Source organism: Xiphophorus maculatus, chromosome 15, assembly GCF_002775205.1.
Source record: "Xiphophorus maculatus strain JP 163 A chromosome 15, X_maculatus-5.0-male, whole genome shotgun sequence".
In the NCBI taxonomy this organism is placed as follows: domain Eukaryota; kingdom Metazoa; phylum Chordata; class Actinopteri; order Cyprinodontiformes; family Poeciliidae; genus Xiphophorus; species Xiphophorus maculatus.
In genome coordinates, this window is record NC_036457.1 from 15,321,381 (window position 1) to 15,340,134 (window position 18,754).

The 18,754-nt window shown below is 38.8% G+C and overlaps 2 protein-coding genes across 3 annotated transcripts; both read right to left on the minus strand.

Moving 5' to 3' along the window:
- Positions 1–604: 604 nt before the first annotated feature.
- On the minus strand, positions 605–2,896 carry vrtn (vertebrae development associated). Its single transcript, XM_023348124.1, has 2 exons — positions 2,570–2,896; positions 605–2,475 (listed from the first exon to the last, which is right to left on the minus strand). Exons 1-2 carry the CDS (start codon positions 2,879–2,881, stop codon positions 724–726), a joined length of 2,064 nt encoding a protein of 687 aa, XP_023203892.1. The 5' UTR covers positions 2,882–2,896; the 3' UTR covers positions 605–723.
- Positions 2,897–12,114: 9,218 nt separating this feature from the next.
- On the minus strand, positions 12,115–17,250 carry LOC102234566 (mitochondrial basic amino acids transporter-like). Of its 2 annotated transcripts, none has more exons than XM_023348265.1 (4): positions 17,168–17,250; positions 15,816–15,859; positions 15,534–15,617; positions 12,115–15,273 (listed from the first exon to the last, which is right to left on the minus strand). In XM_023348265.1, exons 1-4 carry the CDS (start codon positions 17,196–17,198, stop codon positions 14,554–14,556), a joined length of 879 nt encoding a protein of 292 aa, XP_023204033.1. In that variant the 5' UTR covers positions 17,199–17,250; the 3' UTR covers positions 12,115–14,553. The 2 variants fall into 2 exon arrangements, with proteins under 2 accessions (XP_023204033.1, XP_023204034.1); XM_023348266.1 differs by lacking the exon at positions 17,168–17,250 and adding an exon at positions 16,769–16,787.
- Between the last annotated feature and the right edge of the window lie 1,504 nt (positions 17,251–18,754).

The following is an 18,754-nucleotide window of genomic DNA, read 5'->3' on the forward strand; positions in this document are numbered from 1 at the left end:
GGTAGTTTTAAAATGCTACAAAGTAGAAAAAAAAAATAAAACATCTACTACAGTCAGATTCAAGTTTCTTCCCCTCAAAAAACAGATTGAAACCACTTAACAAGCTTGCGCATAATGGTTAATATTATACATTCAGTATTGTGATGGGTATCACTTCAGTGCAAATCTAGTGTGACAAAACCAAGCGAGGATTTCCTGAAAAACAGGCATTCAGACACCAAAAACTTAAGCAAAAGGCGTTAAGCTTTCGCACACAATGTGAATGTTTGCATTCTGCATCTTAAAGATAAAAATGGGGCTCGGACATTTGAACAAAGAGAAGTAATCTGCACAAACAAATACCTGCTACTTTTTAGCTGTGAAGAAACAAACAATTTTCAAACTGCAACTGATGCCGTCAGTCCAGAGATTACATGCAAACACAACAATAAAAAGCTACTTTTAAAAAAATCCAAAGTACAAAAGTCACATTCTAGAGAATCAAAGAAAAACAGCTTTATATATAAAAAAATAAAAAGAAAGAAAAAACGACTAAACAACGGGCCTGGACTGCCTTTTGCCTTCAGTGGCAAAATGTGGAGTTTTAACAGACCAGCAACTTGGTTTCTTTTCACACGTGCAAATGTCCAGGAGGTAGAAATGATTCAAGGCAAGGCTAAGCCAGTTTACTTAACATGGATTTAACACTACAGGTAGTTTAGATTACTTCAAGCTTACACTGATTTACCCATGGACCAGTGACACGCCATGATACAAAGCTCGCTTCCACATGTAGTATGTGGAGCGTGCGGTGAATGGGAAGTAGGATCGAAATTCTTTGAATGTGGGGAAGGACTTCTCCTCGAAACGCCGCTGTAGGAACAGCTTGGCTTTGGCCTTGAAGTTGGCGAGAGCTACGACATCCACTGAAAACATCTGCTCCTCCGTGGGCACCCTGCTGGGGAAGGGATGCTTTAGCTGCGGGGCGTCAAAAGAAGGCACGGCGGAACATTGCAGGTACTGGGGGATCTGGACAAATGGGAGTCCATCCTGCTTCTCTGTTGTCTTGTTGGCGTTACTTTCTGTGCTCTCTGGGACATTGACCTCTGCACCCTGGGTGGTCGTCACCTTCTTTGTCTTGTGGTTTTGGCAGCCACGCCACAGCCAATAGAAGCACGAGGAGATGGAGGGGAACTTGAGCTTGAATTTTGTCAAGGACCAGTTAGACTTCTGAACATACAACTTTGCAGCTTCTCTTAACTGTTTGTTACTCAGATAAGCCAGCCGGAATCTTCTGTGTATCTGTCCCCAGACCCTCATCTTCGGCACGGTGGGTTGAGTAAAGCCAGGCAGCATCAGCAACTGACCTTTTGGGCTCTCGCTCTTGTCAGCATCTGAGCTCTCTTCACTGCTGCCGACGGTGCCTTTGTACCCCCGACTGAATAGCAGGGCTTCTCTTCTCCAGTTGTAGTAGGTTGATCGTGAAATTCCTGGGAAGTTTCTCTTGAATATCCTGAAGGGGAAGGAAGTGTTCATAGCAATGCAGTTCTGCAGGCAGCGTTTAGCTTCCTGCATGTGTGCTACATTCTGAGCCCTCTCCGCATCCAGCTTGCCCAGATTAAGGCCGAACATTCTGGCCACGCTGTCGTGGTGGTCTGGCTCGTCTTGCTTGGTTTCGGGTGAGGACCACACCTCCTGCTCCGTGCTCTCTCCAGGACTAATCTCTCCAGTCGAGGAGGATGTGGAGAAATGTCCTCCAGTTTTCAGGAGCTCATGCTTCCAGTTGTAGTACGAGGACCTTGAGATCTCGGGGAAAAATTCTTTAAACTGGTGCAGAGGAATGAGCTTGCCTTCCAAGAAGCAGGCCTGGAGGAAGTATTTTGCCTCATACCTCGCTGCGGACTTTTTGCAGTTTTCCTGCGTCTGCCTCTTCCAGCGGTAGAAGGTCCTCTTGGTGATGTTGTACTTATCCTTCAGACTTGGGTAGGAAAACTGCGACTTCTGCTTCAGCTGGTCCTCGCTCCTGTGCGGAGACACCATCTCCTCACTTTCAGGGCTTCTACACATGAGAAAATTTGCCTGAACCAGGGAGACAAAGTATTTAGGCCTGAACAAGCACTCAGACTGCATGTCCCCAGACCACATTATGTGAATGGTTTGTGCCTCCGAGTCTTCAGGCCAGGTTCTTGGGCGTATCAGTCGATTGAAATAGGGTCTGATCTTGAGGTTGAACATGGGGTAGATGGAATAGATGTTGAACCGGAGGACAGATGACAGGGCGTAAACATGCCACATGTTGGCATAGGAGCCAGGGAAGCAGGACGCTTTCACATCTGCATCAAAGATGGCCTCCAGGACGGCTACAGGCAGGTTCAGCATGTCTTCAGACTCTTCTGCACTAAGACTGAATCGAACAGCTTGGAGCATCATCTTAGAATCAATCATCCCTGATAAGTAGTATCTTTTCCACAGCACCATTTCCACCACAGTCCTTACCTGGGAGGGGGAATATCATTAAATATTTTCTTATAAAGCTACAAAAACTCAACACAGCAGGTTATATCATATGTATGTAGTTCTGCCCACTAACCTGCAGCTCCAAGCTGAGTCCGGTGTTGCCCACAAGCAGTGTACTTACAGCATCAAACAGCAAGTTGCCTTCTCCATTACAGCTAAGAGGCAGGAGTCCCCCAGGTGCATCAGCAGGGTACAAAGCATGGGCTGCTTTGTCCACATGCACCCACTCTGCAAAATCCTGACAGGGGGCCGTAGGGGGCTGAAAAGGAGTGAGGGCCCGCTCTACATCCACAGCCACTCTGGTCACAGCATCCAGGCCGGCGCTCTCTGTGGCCTCCTGGAGCTCTCGCAGGACGGACAGCACAACCTCATTCCTTTGGATCATACCTGCAGGTTTGAGGAGAGCTGCAAGGAGAAAGGAGACCGAATTTCGTTGTCGACATAACAATTTAAGCGCCAACTGCAGCACTTTTTATCACTTATCAATGGATTTGAGACAGTCAATTACATAGACTGAAGGATTCTTTTTCCTTACCATTTTTGTGTCTCTCACAACTAATATTGGAGGCATTGTCTGAAATAAGAAGGTGCAGTTGACCACCACATTTTACTAAATAAACTCATGTGAGAATGTGGCTGTTCTTATTTTTCTTTTTTTTTTTTGCCAGTTTGTTGATTCTTGTGTTGTGTGTGAATTGTGAGACAGTTATTTTTTGTTTTTGGGCATGTGCACCGACTGATGGCACCCTTTGAATTTCGTTGTCCTTGTGACAATGACAATAAAAATGTCTCTTATCTTATCTTATCTATCATATTCAACATCTGATTGAACAATTTCTATAAACATGAAAAGCACACTCAAAACATTGCAAGAAAAATATGCTTTGATCAAATCCTAACTTTATGACATATAAACAATGCTGCTGTTATAGATGGCGTAAATTTTTAAAGCTGTGACAATGACACCCAGCTATATCTCCACAGGACCCACAGCTGGCAGAGGATTTTATTCGGCTTTATTTAACTTTAGTTTTATCAGGTTAAGGTTAACAGGTTATGGTTAAGGTTAACATGTTAACTAATGTTAAGGTTAGCCAAAGTTTTAATAATTAGTAATGACCTTCATAGATGAAAAACTTAATCTAATCCAGAACTCTTCGTGTCAAATTGAAAACCTGGGTTTTATAATAAATAAAGTTTAGCTTTCCTATCACATCTAAAACGTGTAACTAAAAACACATTTTATTAGCAGGAGAGCAAATCCAGAGTTTCTCTTTCATTACAGACTTTAATGAATGTGTCTAACCTGAACATATATTGTGCTGTATAGCTTTGTTTTCTTGTCTTTCCAAAAAAAAAATAGGTCATAGTCCTGTATATTCAACAGATCAACAATTAATTTAAAAACCACCCAGATCCCTAATGATTTGACTGAGTTATTTAAGTCCTTTAATTTTCATTTACATGCTTGGCCTTTAACTCTTTTTTTTGTTTGTTTGTTTGCCTGGTTGAATTTCTTTTCTTCATTTCCTGTTTTATTTCGATATAAAGCCGTCTGTCTTGCCCCTTGTATATTAAAAGTGCTGTGTAGATAAAGACTTATTGATACTTTACGTGGGATAATTATGTTTATCCAATTCTATAGCAAGGCAATCATCGTCGTTTTCATTGCAAGAGCTGCTTACATTTCGGTTGTTCAATTTGAATCAGTCGACGTAATTTAACAGGTTAAAACTTTAGAAAAGGAATTTCATTTCTTACCTGGGCGTCCTGAGACCAACATGAGTCTCAAACAAAGTCACGCTCAATCACGGCGAAAGGTTACACCGTTCAAGTCGTGGTGATCTGACACTGTGAGCTAGTCCATCGCCTGCACCTAACTCCGGGGAATCCTGTCCCAGGTGGACAGGCGGGCTGATAGGCGGAACCTCACATCAGGAAATTGTCAATCCCCGAATCGCATTTTCTATCCCACTTTTTTCCAGCCCTTTCTCTCTCTACCTCTGTATGTGAAACACCTCCCTCCGCCCTCTTCCTCGTCCTTCTCCTTCCCGTCTCTTCACGTTGAACCAGGGTCAATTTCAATGTGAAGTGTTAACAAAAGCCAATGTGTTAGGGGCCACAGGAACAAGAGGAGGGGGCGCAGGGGGGGCCGAGGTTGTTGGGTATCGGTGGTTTTAGGATTATATCAACTCACTTTTGTTTTTGTTCTGTTTCAGAGCTGTCAGCAGGTCACTTCCAAGGTTGTTTGACAGAGCACTCAGCAACAGAGTTCACTCACTGCTCACTTGTGTTCAGTGGCAATTCGAGCCCTGGACGCCATATGAGGTTGAATTTTCGCTTTCATCAACAAAACAGCAAAGTAGTAATTTAAAAAAAAAAATTACATAAGGAAATTAACTTAAAGGAACTGTGGTACCTGTAACTTTACTAAACTCTAGGTCTGACCTGTATAAATATACAGTTTTGAAGCTTATCTCAATGTACGGCGGTTTATAAAGCTTCTAATTAGCACCCCAAAAAAAAAATGCAATTTTATGTGTTTCTGCAAATGTTTATAAATGTCATATTCGATGGTGCTTTCAGAACGTTTTTAAAAGCATGGGCCACTTAAAATCTTGAGAGTAGGGGACCAAAACCAAGAGTCACAATAGAGTTTTAGGAGTGTTATTATGCTGTTAAAATAGCAAGGTAGCCTGCAGTATAATAGAGGTGACCACTGACAAATCTGTCAGGTTGTTTTCTTCTAAATTGTGCCCCCAGGGTTTTAAGCCATTTCTCTCATTTTAAAAACAGACTCTGCTCCTGTTAGAAACATAAACCCTTATTATGACTATTAAAGTTAACATTACCGCAAATATTAATAAAATAAATAATCTTAAAATTGCTGTAATGTTAGTATTTCTTTTAAACACAGCCTCTAGTTTGTTCTCAGTAGGCTGCATGAAAGCCGGTTTGTTGATTAGAAGAATGAATGTGCAGACGGGGTGTGGGCACGAGCTTCATGAGAGCAAGAGGAAGGCACCTGAGCTCCAGCTCAGAGGGTTTCTCTACTGTATCACTTTTGACACCTCCTCTCCTCCCTTTTGCAGGATTTCACTAATCAACGCCTTTTGTTCCACACACGCACAACAATCCCAGCGACTCTCTCCCCAGCCCCCCACCGTAGACCCTCTCACGCACACATTTACACTCAAAGGGACAGCAGCATTTGGCCCCCACTGATCGGCCCTCTCCGAGGCCTTGGCAGACAAACCGGTGCCTGATTAGGGTTCAAGGCTTTGCTGCATCACCCTTGTCTGATTTTGCTTGGGGTTAATAAAAAACTTTGAATTGCCTGTAAACGCTGGATGAAGCTTTTGTCTTTTGAGATAATGATGATGTCGTTTTTTTCTTATCTTCCCTAAGGAAGATAAGTTTGTGAGATTTGATTGAACACAGTTCCTACTCAAACTTGAAAAGATCACAATTATTTTCTACTCCTTATCTTGCAAAGGCATTCATTTTACATTCTATATGTTTTATAATTAGCATAAACACATAGCTAGCATGTTTGATAGTTAGCTTGTAGAACCATGTCTTACACCCATAACAACTTTACGTGTTTTAAAGCATATCTAGAAGCTGACATTTTTGCCTGTTTTTCTTTGCAAAATATTTAGTCAAGGAACATCAATTTTCAACCCTGCCACAGTTTCTTAATTGTGTTTAGGTTCTAACTTTGACTGGGCCATTTTAATATGCTTCAATCCAAACCATTATTGATGCTATATAATTTGAGCTGTTGACATGTATACTCGAAGGTGGACGTCAGCCTCAGGCTCAAGTCCTTTGCAGCTTCCAGCATGTGTTCTTTTCTAATTACTCTGTATTTAGTTCCATCCAAATTCCCATTTGGAACCAGCTGCTGAACAAAAGCCTTTCCACATCATGACACTGTCACCACCTTGCTTCGCCATGAGGATGGTGCTTTCAGAATGATGTGGAGTGTTGGTATTCTGAGGCACACAGCATATGCATGTAGGCCAAAAAGTTCAATTATGGTCATATCTGATCTGAGAATCTTCTTTAATATGATTGCCCCTTGTATGTGGGGTTGCAAATGAAATGTCATCAGACTTTCTTTCAACAATGGCTGTCTTCTTGACAGTCTTATATGAACATACAGGGTTGCGGGGTGTCCAACTAATAGTCATCGTGTCGACAGGATTCTCCCACGTGAATCTTGGATCTCTGCAGCTCCTCCAGAGTTGCCACGGGACCCTTAGCTGCTTCTGAGATGACTCCCTCTTTGAATACTGCCTGATCTCGGCAGATTTGCAGTTGTGTCACATTCTTGCTGTTTTATATCATGGATTGAACAGAGCTCTGTGTTTAAAGGTATGCTCTTTTATAACCTAACCTTGCTTCAAACTTCTCCATCGTGTTCTCACTAAAACCAGGAAGATAGAGCACATAACACCAGTTTTAAAGTCCCTCCACTGGCTCCCTGTAGCTCAAAGAATAGACTTTAAAATACTGTTGTTAGTTTATAAATCACTGAACAGCTTAGCACCACAATACATTAAAGATCTGCTGTTGTTGTATCAACCTTCCAGACCCCTCAGGTCTTCTGGTTCTGGTTCTGCAGAGCAGAACCAGAACCGAACGAGGAGAATCAGCTTTCAGTTTCTATGCACCACAAATTTGGAACAAACTTCCAGAAAACTGTAAAACAGCTGAAACACTGACTTCTTTTAAATCTCAACTAAAAACCCACCTGTTTAGAATTGTATTTGAAATGTAATCAATTACAAATTTATTGATGGAACTTGACTTAATGCTGTGTTTTGATTCTTGATTCTATATTGCTTTGTGTTTCTGTGTTTGTAATGATGTAAAGCACTTTGAAATGCCTTGCTGCTGAAATGTGCTATACAAATACAATTTGATTGATTGATTGATTGATCACCTTATTTCTGACAAGCTTAAGAGCAAGTGTTCTTTATCGTGCCTATTCCCTAATGTTTCCTAACAAACCTATAGATGAGACCTTCACGTATTAAATCATGGATTTATTTTTTTTTTTTTTTTTATTTTAACTTGAAAGGGCAACTGCTTTATTTCAGGGTATCAAAATATTGAGGGCTGAATGCACCGCCAGATCAGATTCTTGTTTGTAAAACCTTTTGAAAACCATGAATCTTTCATTCTCCACTTCCCTTCACAATTATGCATCAATTTGTGTCAGATGATCAGTGCAGTTTGAGGTGGCAAGCTTAAATGTAAATAGGTTTAAATGATACAAATGCTTTATCAAGGCTAAGAAAGTTACATAATTGGAGTATATTCATATGGAAAAGCTCCTTGTCTTCACATCATTGATAATCTTAAAAGACTTTTCTGCTGTTCTGAACACTAGCTGCTTGGTGTGTTCTGTTAAACAACAAGCTCAGTCTGCGTTGATTCTTCCCTGGCTATTTTCCAAAAAGTTTATGTTCCAGATATTAATCGAAAGCACCAGAATCTGCTTCCTCATATACTCATCCAGGCATATATCTTCTGTACTGTTCATCCCATGTTTCTATCCAAGTCAGCTCCATCGCCTCAACCCCCCCAGACTCCTATCTATAGCCAATCACACACCTTAGGTGTGTGATTGGCTGTGCTGCGCTGCAATGTGAACACAGTAGTGGGCTTGCTGGAAGCATTTAAAATGCAAATAGGGCAACACTGGGACCGGCTCCGGCAGTCTCTTACCTGCTGTGGCTGTGTGTGGCTCCGTGCTTCCGTGTGCGCAGGTGTGTGTGTGTGTGTGTGTGTGTGTGTGTGTGTGTGTGTGTGTGTGTGTGTGTGTGTGTGTGCAGGGGGGAGAGCAAACAGATGTGAGGACGGGAGCCAGGAGTGTACTTCATGTTTAAAGTTAGTCCGGCATATTTGCTAAAGTGGTTTGTGTTTACCATCGAAAGAAACTTCAGCCAAACAGATTGGCAAACAAATGTCTTACTCCTGATTCCTGGCAGCACATACAACAGTAATAGTGAAAACTGTGATTAAAGACCCAACTCTCAGCAGAGCTCTCTGTGAAATCACTCCAGTGCTTTTCAGTTTGTCTGGTTTCACAACAATGCCGCAATCTTTAACCCCCTCCACCCGCTTTGTAAATGCTTGAACAACAGATTGCTGTCGGACCAGACTGATCAAATACTCAAATTTGTTCAGCCTCAAGTGGCCTGAATGCACTGGCAGCAGGCGAAACCTGATATCAACCTGATATCATTAGTTTATTGCGTTTCTTTTTTGCCCCCATGCTCTATGATGGAGTGGTTCAGGATTACAACATGATCTCTGTGTTTTAGACCAGGCAACATTCTGTTACCTCTAATGCTTGCAAATCAGACACTGAGTAAGTAAGGTGCATTCTGTTGGCTTTTATAGATACTGTTAGATAAAATATGTACTCATCAATATTTTTGCCTTAATAAAATAGTTTTAAATATTTTTATTGGAAAAAAAAAATCACAACAGGTGTTGGTAACAAGCCAAATAATCCACCCTTACAAATACATCAAAGCAGATTATTCCAGAAATTAAATTAAATTAGATTAATGAAGTGAATAAATATTGAACACACACACACACAAAAACAATGTTCAAAAAGCATCGTCACTAAAGCAGCAGAAATCTGTTTGTGTTTAGAAAGAGTTTCTGCTGCTGTGTAAATCAGCATCAGCTGCTTTAATACCAAGTCATGGCCTATGAAAAAGTTCTTCATTATCAAGGCATTGCACAGAATGGTAAAACTGATGAAAGCAAAGAGATCTTTTTAATTTTGCAAAACATATTAATGTCAATGGTAAAACAATTGTGTTTCTAATCGTCTGTAATGTTCCAGCGAGCTTGTTTTGAGCGACAGTGATTGGACTTTGAGCCATTCTTGGTGTTTCCATGTGCACAGTTATGTCTTTTTTATGTGCTACAATAAAATAATCAATACACAAGCCTAACCCTTACTGATGGTGAAGCTTCTGGTTTTTTTATATTTTTAAATACATTCAGGCAGTTAGAGGTCAATTTACTAGAGAGGTCGTCATTCGGACCAATTGACTCGTGAAATATATTAAAGGTGTGACCTCTGATTTAAAAAAATGTAAAAGATGGTGTTTGGAGTAATCTGACTACATTTCATTGCAATCAGCTGTAGACAATAGTTTGTAGACACTTTAAATCATCAGTGAGTAAAGAGAGTAAAAAACATCTGTGTGACACAACCAAAACTGGAGATGATAAACAATCTGTAATTTTTTACTCTTCTGACAAAATAAGTCCTATAATAAATGCCTATTGGTGTCCATTTAAAGTAATAATATTCTTTGAGCATGTTCACATCTTATCAGAGTTTGATGTGAGACAAGTGGAAAGGAGGGAATACGTGTTTTCCACTTGTTTTAACTCTGAAAACAAACAAAATCATGACGTCCAAGGTACACAGGAAAAGTGCAATCTGTAAAATGCAATTAATATCTTAGATTATATGAGTTTTCTTCAATTTGCAAACCATCAAAAGTGTATTTAGTTGACGGTACAACAACAAAGATTTTAAAAAGAATCATTTCAATTTCCCTGAATACTCTCTTATCTATCTTTTTCTAAGAATTTTCAAACAATATTTACAGAACCATGTTTTGTATTCACAAATAAGTAAATGTTCTCCGATCCACACTCTGAACAACCTTCAACTGGGCTGATCAGCATTCAGCTGCTCTCTCAGGATGACAGCCAAATGCTTTCAAAAAGATGTTTATATCTAAGAGGGCTTCTTCTTTATTCTGTCTTGAGAGACTGACCTTCGGATACAAAACAGGATGATATGGAGGCTTACATAACCCGAGAGAGGACTCTGGGGGAGCGTTTCCTGCAATCAAAAGATGTTTTGCTGGTGATGCTGTGGCTGTACAAAAAGATACATCTGATGAGTTTTTAATTGAACTTTGTTTTTTATTAATAGGCACTGTGTGCAAGGATTTTGGTCCCAGAAAACATCTCTTTCAACACACAGAAATAAAGAGCAATAGATATGAATCAGTTAAAAATGTGCAACTTAAGAACCTTGAAGAAAATTGTAAAAGTACATTTTTGGGTGAAAATCCCTTTTAAAAGGTCCCAGACAAGATTTTCAGAATTAATTTCATATATATATATATATATATATATATATATATAAGAAATATAAGTTAAAACTTCAATTGACTTTTAGATTTAATACAAATCAAAATAACCAAATGTAAAAATTATTAAATAAATATTTAAACTGTACACTTGTAAAGTTACCTTTGCCTACATTTACAATGCAAATAGCATCAAATTTTTGATTTATTTAGTATTTGAAAGTGTTTTTTCATTTCCCATCTTTTATCAGTAGAGGGCGTTCAAGATTCACATATTGTATTAAAAAACCTTTGTATGAAAATCTGTTCTTTAAAGTTCCACTTTATGTAATGAGATTTTTTTTTGTTTTAAGATTTGTTTGCATTTAGCTGTAAAAAAAAAATCAAGCCGCTGTTCACTTTTTCACAGTTTAATTTACTCAGCTTTTGCAATGAACTTGCTTCAAAGCAAAATTTGTTTAAAAACAATGGACTAAACTAAAAGTCATAATAAAGAGTCTATTGAATGTAATCAATAACTTATAATTTTGCCAAATACATTCTCTATATAAAAACACAATTTACAGCGATATTATTCCAGCCTTCCTACACATTTTCATGTAAAAAAAAATATTTTATGCAGATTCCTAGTCATTCCCAGTTGTTTGTATTCAACTTAAAATATAAAATTCTAAAATTAACAAATAAATTTACCTATATTTGCACTTATTGTGCAAATATTTGCACAATAGGTGGGCATTAAATGTGTAATCTGCAAAAACAAAGGACATTACGGAAGGAAGGCAATGGGAAACAAGAATGCAAGGCAAGACATAAAGAAAGGACGGAGACAGCAAAGGAAATGAGTTAGGCACTGAAAAAAGTTTGATTCAAGGAAGAAAAGAACAAGTGACATAAGGACTGATAGGACAAACACAAAGAGCAGAAAAGAAAGAAAGGCACACGGAAATATTTAAGGAATGAAGGAAGAAATGGTACCAAAAAAAGATGGTGGGAGCACAAGACAATAAATCATTTAAATACACATTTGTCCATTTTTTTTTAACATGTCCTGGCAGCTGTGTGACATTGTTGTCGGAGGGTCAAACTGAGGCCCAGCAGATTTACTTTCACAAGTGGAACATTACGGTTTTTGCCGTGATGTCCCACTTGAGAATACAAATTAAGACCCTAAAGTCTGCTTCTACGCCTGCAGAAAGAGAGAAAAAAAGGAACCATAGCAACATTTGTATACATAATTACATCACTGAGTAGTACACAGTAAACGCTAATACAAGATGTATGTAGTAGTTACTTCAACCCAACATAGTGTGTCTGAAAAACACCTGACTCTATAAACATTTTCCATTTTGTGTATGAACTCTGTTGTTCAGAGCACAATGAAGACAATATGTTCTGCTAATTAGTGCTGGTAAATAGATTTTTTTGTATGAAATGAATGTTGAAATAAAAGGCACAAAAAGCTGGTTAATTGTTTTTATTCTCTTTCAGAGACAAACAGGTTCTGCATGACAAAAATATGTCATCAGTGTCTAATAAAACATCTACAAGAGGAAGCTCAAACTGACCAAAATCATTCATGGAAAATTATATGCCGTACTTGAAAATAAGTCTCATATTTCACTATTTAACCCTGTACATATTGCTTCTTTCACATTGGCTGGATTGGCTCTGTGTCATTACTGTGACAATACTTACATGGCATTGTCACACAGGTGGAAATAAGAAGAAACTGCTTTCTTCATTGTCCTTTAACACAGTGAGCTGGGATTAAAAATCAAGCATTTCAGCAGCATTTAAGAAAATTAAACAGTAAAATTGTTACTTGGAGGTCAGAAATTCCCATAATAATGAACAAATATTCACATCACCCTCCAGGACCAGCTGTGTGTGAATACAGGTCACTTACATTCAACATCCTTGAGGTTTTAGTGCAACTGGGACTTTCTCATCTCCAAACAGGAATGTTTCATACACAAGTGCCAGCAGTGCTTTTACATGTCATAAACTGTACAACTCCAAACAACCTTTTCAGCAAGCAGATTGTCCATCAATCTGACAGAGTCACATTGGCCTGCCTTTTGAAAGGAAAAATTGCTCATTTTAAATACAAACAATAATTTATGCAATAACAGGCACACAAAGAAAGACGTCAGTTGCCATCCTTCAGTGAAACTTTCAAGTGCTTTTTACAGATCAAAAACTGCAATGTGATTTAATCTCTGACGCAGATAAAGTGCAGCAGTTTTGTATAGCTGAAAATTCAAACTTCAAGTATTTTTATTCTTTTGAGTTGGCATTCCCTGCCTTTGCAGATTATGTCATGACCCAAAACAGAACTATATTTGAGCCAACAGGAATGACTTTTAAGAGCCATTAAACTAAGAAACCTCCCAAAATTAGGCGTTACTGCAAACATTTGCATGTCTTATTTCTTGTTTGTCTCTTAGAATCAAACTCTGACAACATTCTCTCTTTTGGCTTGCATGCAAAATGCGATGCATAGCAGGAAATTACCACTGTGCATCACCTTGAACACACCACGCCCATTGAAACATGGTAGCAGCAGCAGCCTGCTGTGGGGACAAAACAGGGAACGGAAGCCTGTCAAAACTGATACGGATATACAGCAGAAAATAAAAATGCAACACTTTCCAAATTTAAAAAGGTAAGAGATCTTAAAATTAGTTAATTTATTATTTGCTCTGATGACGAGGTGTGGAAATCCTTAAAATAAAGAGACATCTCCAACGGCACCCAAACAATCCTCTTAAGATGAATGATTTACAATGAGTAATTGTGACTTCCTGTTTCTCCGGAGTATAAATATGAGATACAGAGGGAAAGACCGAATAACATGCAACTCAAGTAACATGCATGCGTGTTGATCTGCAAACAGGAAAAGCGTGCAAGAATAAAAAATAAATAAAAGAATAAAATTAAATAATTAATTAAAAAAAAAACAACAACTGGAAATGTGATAATCAAAACTGAGCCTCCATAATATCCATTTTCTTTAAGGCTTCCCTGCACATCTTTACCACGGTTACCAACAACAAATAAATACATAAATATGTGTGCAACTTTTAAACTGTAAACTTACTGAACAAAATGAAAAAAGAAAAAATAGATAAGGACAGTGCATTGTTCCACATTTCACATCTGGACCTTCGATACAGCAGCTGAATTACAGTAAGAAATCTTCACATTTTCTGGTAGAACAAAACATAAAAGGTAACAAACACCAAACATCTACAGAAATCAAAACAAACCCTGAAGGGTCGTTCATACCAGGTGGGATATTGTCTACAGTGGATAGTTGTAGAGTCAACAGAGACACAGGGATGATGATGATACTACAGCTGTTATGTTGTTCTGATTAGATAAAAGTAGTTCCACACATTTATTATTTGCTACAGTTTCTCAAAGCTCATGTAAAGCTCGAGCGACATCTTGGGCCAGATAAAAACATTCAATAAGGCAGGAAAGTGTTTCCAAAAATAGAAAACAAAAAACAAATAGTAAAATTATTGGTATATAGACACATTGCAAAAGATATGCTAAATATATAAGGGACTTCAAACTGTAAAAACGACCCAGAAACACCATCAATATTGCGTTTTTTTTTTGTTTTTAAGAATATAAGCTACACCTCTGTTGCATATATATCTCTAATCTCATTAGAGGTGATGGCATTGTTTGTTTCTTAATTTCTGGAGTTACAAACAGGAACATAAGTTAACAAAAATAAAATACATCTCACTGTCCCTTCTTCAAAAGAGTGCTTATTTATATGAGATATTCCAAGTCTCACAGCTGGGAATGGCTGATCTACAGTAACGGAGTCATAGAGCATTAATGGGGTCTTCACTTGTCATTTCATGCGTTTTTAAAGTGCCAAAATCAACGGTCAGAATTTTACAATTAGAGGCGAGAGGTCCTCACCGCGGGCGTACATCAGTACCAGGGTGACGGTGGCGAAGGTGGCTGCGTTCACAGGGAAGGCTCGTAGCACCGTGGAGGTGAGGCCTCGCGTGAACACCATATAACCCTCCTTCCTCACGCTCTGTCGTACGCAATCTGCGATGCTGCTATACTGGTTGACTCTGCCCACCCCGTCCGCCTGCAGCCGAGATTTAATCACATCTGCGGGATAGGTGACGAGCCACGAAGCGATGCCAGCCATGCCGCCGGAAAACAGCAGTTTGGGGATCATGTAGCTGTCGCTGGGCTCACACCCCAGGCTCTGTGACAGCACAGCGTAGGTCCAGAAATACATGCCGAAGCCAGGCATTTCACGGACGAGCGTGGTGACCATTCCTCTGTAGATGCCGGGCAGACCCTCTCGTCTGTAGATGTGCAACAAACAATCCAGGGAGTTCTTGTACAGTTTCTTAGAAGACGACTTCTTCTGCCCGGTGCCCTGCATTTGCATACGGGTTTTAGCTAGCTCCATGGGGCAGCAGATGATGCACTGTAAGGTTCCTGCAGCGGCACCGGCCAGAAATTGGTGTGTGGGAGTGTCCTCTCCAAGCAGACGCATGGTGTTGCCCTGAACACCAAAAACTATGGCATTGATGAATGTCAGGCCCATCATGGGAGATCCAATGCCTTTATATAAACCAAACGCCTGCAGAAAACATCAGCAGTGACATCAGAAGCTAATCTTGGATCGTATTTTTATCCATATACTGTTCCTTGAACTTAAAGAACCAAATAATTAAATTTGTGAACACTCCCTGTCCTGAACCAGTGAATTCAACTAATTTGAAAACGTTGGTAACATGGACATAAAACCTCTGAAACACATGTGGTTCTTATCATAGCCATGATTGCTTTTCAGTATTTTTCATGAGAACCTGAGAAATAAAGTGAACTGAATTGACTTACCGACTCTTGTCTTACGATGGACTGGAAACAGTGGAAAGTTCCACGATAAAGCGGCTTGTCGACGCTCTGGATCTGCAGCCTGACCTGGATGAGAAGATTTTTACTTTTAAGATAACAAAAGTACAAAATGTGATTCAAGAGCATGGCGAAACCATTTTACTTGTGATATCTAGATATTATTATGGATTTATTTTAAATATAAAGAAATTAGATTTATTGAGATGTACATGTTTTGGGGTTTTTTTTCTGAAATATATATAAAGAAAATGCTGCACTTCTTACCTTTACTGTGTCAAACGGGTGTCCAACCAAGACTCCAGCAACACCTGAGGACAACATATCAAGCAATTAAACGATTTGGAGCGTTTGATTCTAAAGCCATTTCTGTCAGGAGGAAATCCTATAAGAGAGAAAAACACTAAAAAAAAATTTCACTTCGCATTACTTTATATCCAAATAAACTCTTTAGATGTTCATACAGTGAAACAATATGAAGAAGTTTAAACAGGTATGAATACTTTTACAAACCATTGTTTATGTAGAGATAATAAGATTTATTTCTGGCCACCGATGGTCCTGACTTCACTCTCAAAGTTGATCTTTTGTTATATTTTTGCCCAGCTACTCGTAATCTTTACAAACTCTCTTTAGCCTATTCAAGCAAACTGTAAAAGGCAAAACATTTACTGTGGTTTTATTGACACTAGTATCGCCATGTCCTCATGGGAACAGCAAATTGCACCCACTGCCAACTCACTGGCCTTCAACACTTTGTACGGGTCTTTTGCATGGCTTCTAATATTACTTAACACACACCTGTGCACCATATGAGGATGATGCAACACAAGTTTGTTTTTTTTTGGTTATATGTTTTTCAGTTTCAATTTTCACATATATAAAACAAAAAGTTAATTACTTCCCCCTTTAAAAATACTTTTAAGGCAAAATGAAAGGCTTGAAGCTACAGAAAACTGTACTTTTATACAGTACTATTAGTGACAAATTGTATCAAACGTCAATGAATATGAAACAAGAAGAAGTGCCTCTTTATATATCAACATAATGCCTCAAATTATTAAAATCAAATATTAAATACTCCAGTACACAATCCAAACTATGGTCTCCTAATTGTCATTTTTTGTGTATTATTTTCTGTTTATATGCACCACAACTCTTTGGCAGACTCACTCATGACTCGCACTGTAAATAAACACCAGTTAATCCTACATTATCACCTGTTTTGTCACATGACACATTTGTAGAGGAAAGCCTGTCAGAGTTGGGTCTCTTCAGTAAACTAGGAACAGGACACACAAGTTTCTTTCATTTGGATACACTGATGAATGGACATTGACCTGAACTTGATGAAGAGGAGGATGGTGCTTTAAGAAAAATGTCCACCAAGTGCATTTATCCAAGAGTTTAATTTCATCTTTGACCATTAAAACAGCAAATAATTATCAATCCATGGACATAAAGCACTTCCTGACACAGATAGCAGTCATATAAAACAAAATTTACTCGACCCCGTAACTTTACTGTTAACTTAATGAATATAATCAGTGGTTTCAACCCGTTTTTCCATCAGGAGCAGCTGACAGCCCACAGGATGGATCCCAGCTGTAGTAACTTACCTCCTACGCATCCAGCCACGAAGTCCATCATCTTTCTGCAGCTTGTTGAGGACGTTATTGTCAGTTATTGCTAATGGCATAAACTACCAAAAAACCTTTAAATATAATGCTTTAATCAAACACTGACAACTATTCTGTTAAACTTACTGTACTGACATCTGGATGTTTATTAAATCTAATGAACCAACGTTAGCTGACACCGCCAGTTAGCCAACAGAACCGGCGTGCTGGTTAAGGAGTCACTTTAATGGGTTACGGACGCAAAAATAGCTACGTTTTCTGATCTCTTGTCCTCTGTTTTCTCAAATAAAGCCCACTAGATGACCTGCACGGCCTCTAAAAACAGCTGTGCCGCTGGTAGCCAACGCGAATCGTTTCAGTTACAGAGATTTTGTTACAGGAAGCGGTAACTCCAGAGGGGCGGATCTTATTACACGGGCTAAAGTTTCTGTCCAATCAGAGCGAAGAGAAAACGCCGACACCTCGCTCGAGGCGTATTACTTGTCATCTATTGGCTCGCACGTCTAATCTAAAGGATGTGGTCAAGTGATGCCCAATTTGGTTTGAGGTGACTAATAAATTTGGAACACTTTATTTATTTTACAAATCTCTTGCTCGAATGACAAAGATTGTGCAACATTTATATGGAGAGAAAAATAAGTTTCGCAATCCTCATGGTGCTGTATCGTAGTAAGTTCTAATGCGAAAACATGTTTCCGCACCGGTTGCTGTCACACTATTGCGCTTCTACACGGTGTTTTATGGAAAAGTGCCACCGTAAAGTACCTTGTAGAATACTAGATGGTGCATTCACATATGGAAGTATTATGAAATACTTCTAAGATTTTCTATTTCATAGACAGACAGACAGACTTAACCGAGACACTTATTATTTCTGGAAATTTCAACAAATGTTGCAATCATTTATGAGAGAAATATATCAGGTTAATCAAAGTGTAATTTATATTAAATCCCGTTAAGACTGCATCTGGTCAATTACTATTCAGTAGCAACACAAACAAACTGAATTCAAAATGCCTACATCCATATTTTTAGGGATGTGTTGAAATTTGTGGGCCTGGTCAGGTTGAATCATTTAAGAAAAACTATTTACATTTTGAAATGATCGGTTATATCAATTTAAATAGCAGTTTATTCGATTTTGGGGGTTAATTCAATTTGGATATAAAATGTACGAGCTAACATGAATGCACCATCAAAGCGTAACCGCAACATACCATTGAGAAGCGCAAATGATTTAGAAACATCTTGACTCACAGGTAGTCAGAACACCTTCTGTTAAGTAACAGCAGATCAGTCAAGGTTACTGATGGAGGTTCAGTGTACACGTGACTCGATCACTAGACAAGATGCACATCGTGCATCTCTTGTGTCGGTTCCATGAAATGGATAAACGTAATCTCGCCACATTGGTTTGTTAACATTTGATTTGTAGTAGTTGTTGTTTAATAGCTAACCACTGTATGATGTGGTAAATACTCAACTACACGTCAGATTAATTATGTTCTTAATTACTTCAGATAATTACTTCTGAAGATGTAACTTCAGACAGTGAGAAAACAATGT